Genomic DNA, 9,483 nt, shown 5'->3' on the forward strand with positions numbered 1-9,483 from the left:
TGACACAATGGTGTAAGACCTGGTAGAGCCCACGACATCCTTACAGTTTTATATTTGTGTTATGTGTAGATATTTCTGTGATATATGTTCTGTTTATGTGATATGTGTTATGTTAGTTGTCTTTATGATACTTGCATGGAAGACTTTGGGGGAGCCCGTGGCAATTGGATATAAGACCATGTGGGGTAGCCCATGGCATTCCCAGGTTTAGACCATGTGGGGTAGCCCATGGCACAATGGTGTAAGACCCTGGGGCGAGCCTACGACATCCTTACAGGGTTATGTATGCATGGCTTATGTGATATAGGTAGCTTCTATAGCTAGCAGGATATGTGATACAGGTAGCTTCTATAGCTAACAGGATATGTGATATGTGGATTGTCTGTGTGGTATGCTTTGGGAAACTCACTAAGTTCTGTGCTTACAGGTTTGTTTATGGTTTCAGGTATCATCGTTTCGGAAAGGAAGGGCACAGATTAAACGCAGTGCACACACCTATGATTTCCGCAATGAATGATTTTGGGATGAACTTTGATAAAGGATTTACTTGACTATGATTTGAAATGTTTGAATTAAATGGTATCAATGTTTTAGTTATATTAAAAAATGAAATTTTTACCCTTGATTTTTGGTTCGTTACAACCTCTTCCTGGATGATCTCCCTGACGCGATACTCTGTCAACACTGGCCAATCCTGGCTACTAGCTCCTGATCCTGACCTGCATCTGGTCTCAAATCGACTTGTAACCACCATACTAAAATTACAGAAGGAAGATATCATATAATCCACATAAATAACGGGGAACCAACTACTGACTAAACCCTAGGAGTTTTGACTTCCTTGCTATGCGTATGGGTCCTGTTCTTTCAGTAGTACGGGCCCATACTACCTTCCACACCTACCTATATTTGTCTCAAGTATCATCACAACGCCTTAACAATATAAATAATCATGGCAAGCGCTCAATCCTCACTTCTAGAGGAATGCTAACTATCTTATAACCGGCTGAACGACCCCCAAAAGTCATTCATGAAACTTCCACCAACCCTGCAAGACTCTTGTATTTTTGTCATACATAGAACTGGAACCTATAGACTTTTGAATATCTGATCCTACCCTAAGCTCTTCATCAAAGAATAAAAGGAAATAAGGCCAAACCAAACATTCTTTGGCTATAAGATCTTAATTATGTACAACTATGATTCATACACTAAGCAACTACAATAACGATGTAAATTTCATATAAGGAAATCCTAGGTTATCAGGCATCATCTAATCATGCAATTCTATCCTGCAATTGCTGAAGATCCCTAACCTATAACTAGCATGTCGTTCTAACATATCCCAATATCAAACAACTACATGGTATTTTGGGGTCTGCTTACTAGCTCCGGCTAATTGTACACTCTACATCCTCCTTTCGTATTTTGAAAACCATTTTGAAAATCCTTTCCATAGTTTGAGACTGGATTCACATGAGTGTTCCTCCAATTCACTCAAACTAAGGCTCTGATACCAACTTGTGACATCTATAAAAATTCACAAAAATTTTAAACTTTTCAAAACAAACCAAGCTCATAAATTGTTTGCAAAATCATCCAAAACCAATAATATTCAAAAATTGTTTTCAAAACAAATCAATATCAGAGTTTTCCCAGAAATCATAATCATAAAACGAGGAAGTGTACAGTCACGCCTTCGCCTTCCCACAATCATCCGATGTACCTGAAACGAAATCCAAAACTGTAAGCCCAGAGCTTAGTGAGTTCCCCCAAAATACCCGCACAACAAATAACACACATATAATAACAGCATACTATGGGCCCAATCAAGCATCGGGTTGGAATGCCAACATACTACATGTCCAGTCATCCTCAAGATGGTATACCCTCGGCCCACAACCATCAGGTTTGAATGCCCACATACTATGAGTTTAATCATCCGCGGGATGGAATACTCTCAGCCCACAACCATCGGGTTGGAATGCCCTAGTCTGTTGGCTTTCACACAAAGTAGATAAGCCTCAACCACCAATCAATCATGTGAAAATATATTAGATAGTCATATATCAGTCTACAAACAGACAAACCGATCTACAGATCACTAAGCATAGCAACATCCTATCTACTAGGATACCGATCTAACTAATCATAACCACATAGAACCATCCAATCTTCCAGGATACCGATCTAACAGATCACACTAACAACAACGCAGGATAACAATCCAAAGGGCCGACCTTGGTGCCTTCGACCCGTGAGTATAGTGAGGAAAATTCACATCACAATGTCGAACGGAATTGAAAAGATCAAACTTCCGAAACATGGCTCGAAACATCAACACCTACAACCATCATTGATCCAATTACATAAATTATCCAATTACCAAAATACCCTCAGAAGTCAAACTTGGTCAACCCTTGGTCAAAGTCAAAGTCAACGGTCAAGGTCAACAGTCCATGTTGACTGAACTCGTCGAGTTCAACTTATAGAATCGTCGATTTTCCTCGCAACTTAGAAGATCACGAAAACCCTAGTTAACTGCCCGAGTTACCAAACTACTCATCGAGTCCATGCGGCATCTAGAATCTCGGAAAACCCTAACCGACTCGTTGAGTTATCTCACTAACTCGCCGAGTCCATGCAGAATCCAGAAAGTAGGAAACCCTCATCCAACTTGTCGAGTTGAATATGCAACTAGTCGAGTTCCTTTAGAACTTTCCTCATTTAGATTCTTTTAAGCTAAACCAAGGCTCCAAGATGTAGATCTAGCTTCCTAGGATGTAGTTTCCACGCAAAGTTGCTAACTTTACGTGCATGCAAGGCTTCAAGAAGCTAAAAAACTCAAAACTAGACTTAGAAAGAGGTTTAGGGCAGGGAGAAGGGCCACGACTTCATAGAGCTTGAAGCTTTATGTACATGTGGGCCTAGAGGAGTCCAGATCTGAAGTGACAACTTCAAATGGTGCTCAAAACCATAAATGCTTCACGGATAAGCTAGAAATGACCCTAAACTCTTGAATGAATAGATCTAACAAGAAATGTATCAAGGTAGTGACTTTTTATCTCCAAAAGGATGCCAAAATGATGTAGATGCTAGATCTACAAGACCCTTCTCATTCCAAGCTTCTAAATCTTCAAGTCTCTTCAAGAAACACACCAAACACACACATACACTTTAGCCTCACACACACACACACACTCAAAATACGGGTTAGCTCTATTAGGGTTTACTTCTGGACGTGAAAAGGTGGTGAGGAGGGTGGAAAGGGAACTTAAGGTCCTTTAAATAAGGTGCAAACCCTAAAGATTAGGGTTTTCATAAACGGCCTCAAGTCGTCGAGTTGGGTCCTCCAACTCGTCGAGTAGCTTCCATAAATCACGCAACCTGATTAATCTCTACACGACTAGTTAGGGGCAACCAACTTGTCATGTAGGTTCTAGAAATGTGAATTTGAGACTTCAAATTAGTACCTGGGAGTTGAAATGTTACAATTCTCCCCACTTGAACTAGGTTTCTTCCTCGAAGTCCGCTGCAACAAACAGATCCGAGTAATGATTCTGCATCTCAGCCTCCGGCTACCAAGTCCACTCAGATCCCCTCCTGTGCTCCCATTGTACCTTTACCAAAGGTACCTCTATGTTTCATAGAACCTTCACTTTCCTCTGAAGAACTGCCACATGTCTCTTCACGTAACTCAGGCGCTTATCGACCTGATTGTCATCTAATGACACCACTGCCTCTCATCTAGTATGCGCTTTTGTAACTGGGAGACGTGAAAAGCATTGTGAATCTGACTGATCTCCTCCAGAAGATCCAGTATATATGCCACATTGCCAACCTTGACAATAATATGAAAGGTTCCAATGCATCGCGGACCCAAATTTCCCCTCTTCCTGAAGCGGATCACACACTCCAGGGTGCGTCCTTCAGTAGTACCATGTAGCCAAAGTGAAAATCTAACTCATATCAGTGCCGATCAACGTAATTCTTCTACCCACTCTGAGCAGTCTGCAACCGCTGCCTGATCTGCTAAATCTGCTCAATAGTTTGCAAAAGTACCTCGGTCCAACCCATCAACCTGTGACTGACCTCACCCAACAGACTAGGTACAACATCTCCGTCCATTCAACAGCTCGAATAGTGGAACATCAATGCTAGGATGATAGTTGTTGTTGTAGGCGAACTCTACAAGGGGTATGTGGGAATCCCAACATCCACTGAAGTCAATGACGCGGGCCCTCAACATGTCCTCGAGGGTCTGTATGGTCCGGTCACCCTGGATGTTAGTTTGCGGATGATAAGTTATATTGAAATGCAGCCGCGTGCCCAGCTCCTCGTGGAACTTCTGCCAGAAACGGGAGGTGAACCGAACATCACAGTCTGAAATGATAGAGACTGGAATCCCATGGTGAGCAACGATCTTGCGGATATACATGTCGCCCAACTTATCGGCCGATATGCTCTCCCGAATGGGCAGGAAATGGGCACTCTTGGTTAATCGATCCAATATGACCCATATAGCATCAAATCCCTTCGCCTTCCTCAACAACTTGGTAGTCCAACCCATACCGAAAGCATCTCCAACATGGCTAGGGAACTTCAACACTTGAGACAAATGATCTCGAGCATACCGGGGATAGTCCAACCCATACCGGAATCATCTCCATCAAGTTACAGGATCTCAAGATTTTCTCCTGCGATAGCTAATACTTACGTTCCTAAGAACTTCCAAACTTCTAGCATGAAGCCTTACGATGGAACTACCACTACTAGAAAAACAGCCTTTTACGACGCTCATTGCGCGTCGTAAAACGCTCAGACGACGCGCAAATGCGCATTAAGGAAGGCCCTGTCATAAAGAGAGACGACGCGCTTTTGCGCGTTGTCTATAGACGACGCGCATTTACGACGCTCATTTACGATGCGCAATTACGACGCGCGTTTACGACACGCAATGCGTATGAAGGAAGACCCTGTCATAAAGGAAGACGACATGCATTTGTGTGTCGTAGCCTTACGTCGCGCATGTTAATGACACGCAATGCATATTAAGAAAGCCCCTGTCAAGAAAGGCCATGTCATAAATGAAGATGATACACATTTTTGCGTATCATAATTTTTCTTGTTGAAAAAAAATATTATTTATAGATTTAATTATTTTCAAATTAAATTTGTATTTAATGTTTCATTATACAAAATAAAATATCATATACAAAAAATAGAATCCATTGCATAAATGTAATGTCATACAAATAATCATTCCATGGAAAGATAAAACAAATCAATAAAAGTTGTAAAAAAAAGTTTACAAACAAATAGTTCTAATAACCTAATGTGTGCCTCACTGTAAACAAGATTTGTGTTGCTTTTTTTAAATGTGTGCCTCACTTGTCTCCACTCTTCCTTAGTAACACCGCTCAAGGACTAAATGTATGAACCTACTCAAAGTATATATATTGCCTGCAAAAAAAACATTACTACAAAATAAGTGTGAAGATGGATTATTACAGTGTAAGAGAAGTAAAGAACCTTGAGCTTCCTCCAATGGGACAAATGGGTAGTCAGACTTGATAAACTTTGCAACACGTATATCTCCCAATGCAAGATCAACATTAAGGTAATGGGGAACAACATCACCTAAAATCATATAATATTTATATACCCCTAGACTAGATAGAGCTTTGCTACAAATAGCAACCTACTTTATTTACTCTGTTTACCAAACCAATGTATGGGAATGGAACCTACTTTACTTTACTCTCTTATGGTATATGAAAAGGATTAGGATAGGTTGTGTGTGCTATATTTTGGTAGAGGGCATTCATTCATTCATTCTCATGTGTTTTGAAAATAGAAGACATTAGATTTAGATGAGAGCCTTTTGGATTTGGATGATAGACTAAAACTTAATAAATGAATGAATGAATGAGGATGACCTTTGATCTAAACTAAAGAGTTGGATCGGTACTTCGGGAAACAAACCTAGCAAGTGGAAGCATCTCATCAATTTCAGCACGTGGAACCTCAAGCCTCATTCTCCAGCGACCCATAGAAGATATCACACTCCTTAAATTACCAGCCATTGCTCCTCTTAGTAAGCCTCATTCTCCAGCAACACGTATTCGCCTTGAAGCTCATACTAGCTATTGCTTTGTTCCAAAACAACCTTTTCAACAGTTACCTGAACCAAACTAACATTAAACTCTCAAAGGGAAACTTAAATATATAACTATTATTTGAAACAAAACATATGATTTAACATAACTAGTAACCAACTATGGTGAAGTAGAAAGAGAGCATTCTGAAAAAATCAAAGAGTTGACCAATTCTGTAGACGTCCCTACTTAAAACTTGTTCTCCATTTCCACCCGCAACCTACATATGTAAAAAGATTAGACAAAAATTAAATAAAATTCTTTCATTTATTTTTCTTTTTCATAATCTTGTTATGCTGCCTCAACAAGGTTTCTAATTTGAGCCACCCATCTGTTCACCAACTCCTCTGTGCTTCCATCACCATCAATGGTGGTTGTGTCTTTGGTCAACACCTACCTCCTCTCTGATTACAGTTCCTGTATGCAATAGAAATTTTAAAAGTTTAGGGACCAAATGTAGTCATAGTGAATAGTTGGAAGACAGATTTCAACCAGAACCCTTTGTTAAAAAACAACATATGAAATACTTGCCTCCAGTAAGAATAGCAATATCATCAAGATATTGACTTTTTCTGTCACCAAAACCAGGTGCTCTACAGAATTGATCAACCTTCAAACAGGGCAATTTGATTTAACCCAACGTCTCTTCCTTTACCAACCTACATATGTAAAAATATTAGCCAAAAATAAAATATAATTATAAATTATGAATATTTAGCAGCATAGCATTGTGATGAGACAAACCTGTATTTATTCATGGTGCGTGATGTTACCCTGCCTCAAAAGTTGAATTGAACCCTGCATATATATCTTCATTTATATTAATAACACGTGAAGCCTTACTTATTCCACCTCGAGAAATATGGAATTTTCGGTTAAACACATCAGGATGCCCATAATGCGTCATGACCCTGCAATACATATCAACCAATCAATTATAAAAAATCATAATTTAAATTTTTTAATTTTATAAGGTAAAAGGCAATTAATAATGGCAACTCACTTGAGAGGATACGCCAACACACGTTGTTCCAATGTAACAAAACTTGTATCTTGGTTAGACACTTAGACATAAACCATGCCAGGGAAGAAACACTGTATAAAAAAAGCCATTGACCATTTTATAATAGGTTTTTTTAATCATTAGTTATTTATAAAAAAAAGTAATGGATAAAAAGGTGTTGGTGGGTCAACCTGACCCGTTTTGACCCATATAAAGCTTTCCCATTTTGCCACCCTACTAATATTTTTACGAGATTGAAGATTATGCTCATTCAAATGATCTTAATAAACCAAAACATATATATAGAGATAATAAACAAGTTTTCATGATTATGTATCACCTCCTCCAACAACAGCAAGAACTTCACCCTTAAAATTGGTGAAGCTCCATCACAGATTGCACTGACTAATTCCCCTACTCCAGAACTCATCTTCACGAACTAATTTAAGCGTTTTGGCAGTTGCCCCTGTAGCTCCATCACAGATTGCACTGCCTATTTGATATGCCTTGAACACTACAGGCTTCAAAATGATTGGATAGCAATTCTTCCTGCACTTGTGATATTTCCATCATACCTTATTAGAATTATGAAAATTAGGTGTAAGAGTCAATGAAGAAGACCTCTTTTAAGTTTAATAAGATCAATCCACTACTAATAATAACATCAGTACTTTGGAAATTGAGATATGAACTTTGACCAACTATCACAAAATCCAACAAGATTTGAACAATCTAAAAGGCTAAAACACTCCACACGGTTTCCTGTTATCAAATACTTCTCTATAGGCTTCCTTAGGTCAAATTCATTGCAATACTCTATATTCCCATCTGCATCACATTATCACAACACAAAAGATGTTTACTTTTTATACTAAAAATCCCCACAATGGATAAAAAGATACAAAATTACCTCGCTCCTCGTTATGTTGCTTATTTTCCCCAAGGTACTTCTTATATTGCCAAGCAATCCGCAAATCCTTCTACAAGCTCATAAAAAGGCAGAATTTACATTAATACAGTTGTAGTTGTGAAGAGAAAGATGCATGTTCCTAAGGGAAAAATGGGAAAAAGTAAAGTAGTACCTGTTCTGCATCAGTGTTACGAGATTTGTCATCTTTGGGGACTAAAGTAGTTGGCAAGGTTCCAAGAAAGGCTCTAGGGTTTTTGACTGGGCTTGCATAAAGAACAAGTTGGTTGTGTACTAGTCCCTGAGACATGAAAGTTCTTAACAAAAGCATATGATGAGGTGCTTCATTGTCTTCCATGATCATTACTAGACTTCCTAAATGGAATCCCCCACCTAAAATCTCTAGATATTGCAGAAACAATTCATCCATTAGGAAATTGTTGTCATACTTGTTTAGATGGTTTAATAAAATATAAAAAGGGGGTATTGGGATTACTATCAAGATCCGGTATGCCTGATGAAAGAAAGATTGTTCCATTTGGTCCATACTTGAGACCAGGGACAGAAGAGGTAGGTGCAGCTGAAAACTTCTTTGAGAAACTACTTGTCCGGACTTTGCCAGTAGCCACAAATATCGGATAGTTTTTTAATCCTCCTGAGAAATAAGAACAAACGGATCAAACAGGTAAACAACATATATAATGATTTTGGAGTAAATGATTTTATTAATAATCATATATAATGTTTGTAGAATACTTGAACAACATCAATTTTGGAAGGAAACTACCAAAGCAGATATGCAATCTATTCCACATCGCTCATTAGTGTAAACTAGAAGTTCTCCAAACAGGATTTGAAGATAAATTAATTTAGAACTCTCTGAACCATAGTCCACGTGAACTCCATGGCAATCAGCGTCTTTGTGATTCTGAAGGAACGAGACAAGATCGATTCTAGCTTTGCCTAAAAACCCTAGCTTCCATGGCCCTGTGAGCATTCATTGACAAACGAGACCCTAACCCTTTGATCATGGTGACCAGAAACCCTTCAATTTCAATTGGAACCGAAACCCAAGTTCCAGAAATAGTTGATTTTGTTGCCATGTGAATTTAAAGTGTTCAATTTCTTGTGAGAAATGAAGCAATAAGGATCGATCTATGAAGGATGTGGGTCGTAATTTGAAGGATGAAAAAAACCCTAATTTGAGGATGTGGGTCGATTTCTGGTATTCAAAGCCGACGGGGTGCTTATAAAAAGCTTTGAGAAGCAACTGAGCCAGTGTTCTTATCAAAAGCTTTGAGAAGCTTTGAGAAGCATCATAAGTCGTAACAACGATAGGTGCATTTTTCATGTTTCTTTCTCTTTTCGTCTCTGCCTCAGAGGGAGACTAGGGCTTGAAATTTCTTGATCTTCAG

At 38.9% G+C, this 9,483-nt stretch overlaps 1 protein-coding gene and 1 pseudogene across 1 annotated transcript; both read right to left on the minus strand.

Moving 5' to 3' along the window:
• Positions 1-6,267: 6,267 nt before the first annotated feature.
• On the minus strand, positions 6,268-7,386 carry LOC128133565 (callose synthase 10-like; annotated as a pseudogene).
• A 298-nt stretch (positions 7,387-7,684) lies between these two features.
• Positions 7,685-9,171, minus strand: LOC111882142 (elongator complex protein 4). Its single transcript, XM_023878506.1, has 6 exons — positions 9,078-9,171; positions 8,565-8,723; positions 8,244-8,470; positions 8,072-8,141; positions 7,833-7,989; positions 7,685-7,736 (listed from the first exon to the last, which is right to left on the minus strand). Exons 1-6 carry the CDS (start codon positions 9,169-9,171, stop codon positions 7,685-7,687), a joined length of 759 nt encoding a protein of 252 aa, XP_023734274.1.
• Between the last annotated feature and the right edge of the window lie 312 nt (positions 9,172-9,483).

The sequence above is a fragment of the Lactuca sativa genome, chromosome 4 (genome assembly GCF_002870075.4).
Source record: "Lactuca sativa cultivar Salinas chromosome 4, Lsat_Salinas_v11, whole genome shotgun sequence".
In the NCBI taxonomy this organism is placed as follows: domain Eukaryota; kingdom Viridiplantae; phylum Streptophyta; class Magnoliopsida; order Asterales; family Asteraceae; genus Lactuca; species Lactuca sativa.

Bases quoted from the DNA above. Each gene is read 5' to 3' on its own strand.
- LOC111882142 (XM_023878506.1), bottom strand. From the start codon at position 9,171: ATGGCAACAAAATCAACTATTTCTGGAACTTGGGTTTCGGTTCCAATT. The intron at 8,724-9,077 runs GTTTGTCAATGA...CTTATTTCTCAG, and splicing joins GATCAAAGGGTTAGGGTCTC to GAGGATTAAAAAACTATCCG. The intron at 8,142-8,243 runs GTACTACTTTAC...ATGAGCTTGTAG, and splicing joins GTAACACTGATGCAGAACAG to AAGGATTTGCGGATTGCTTG.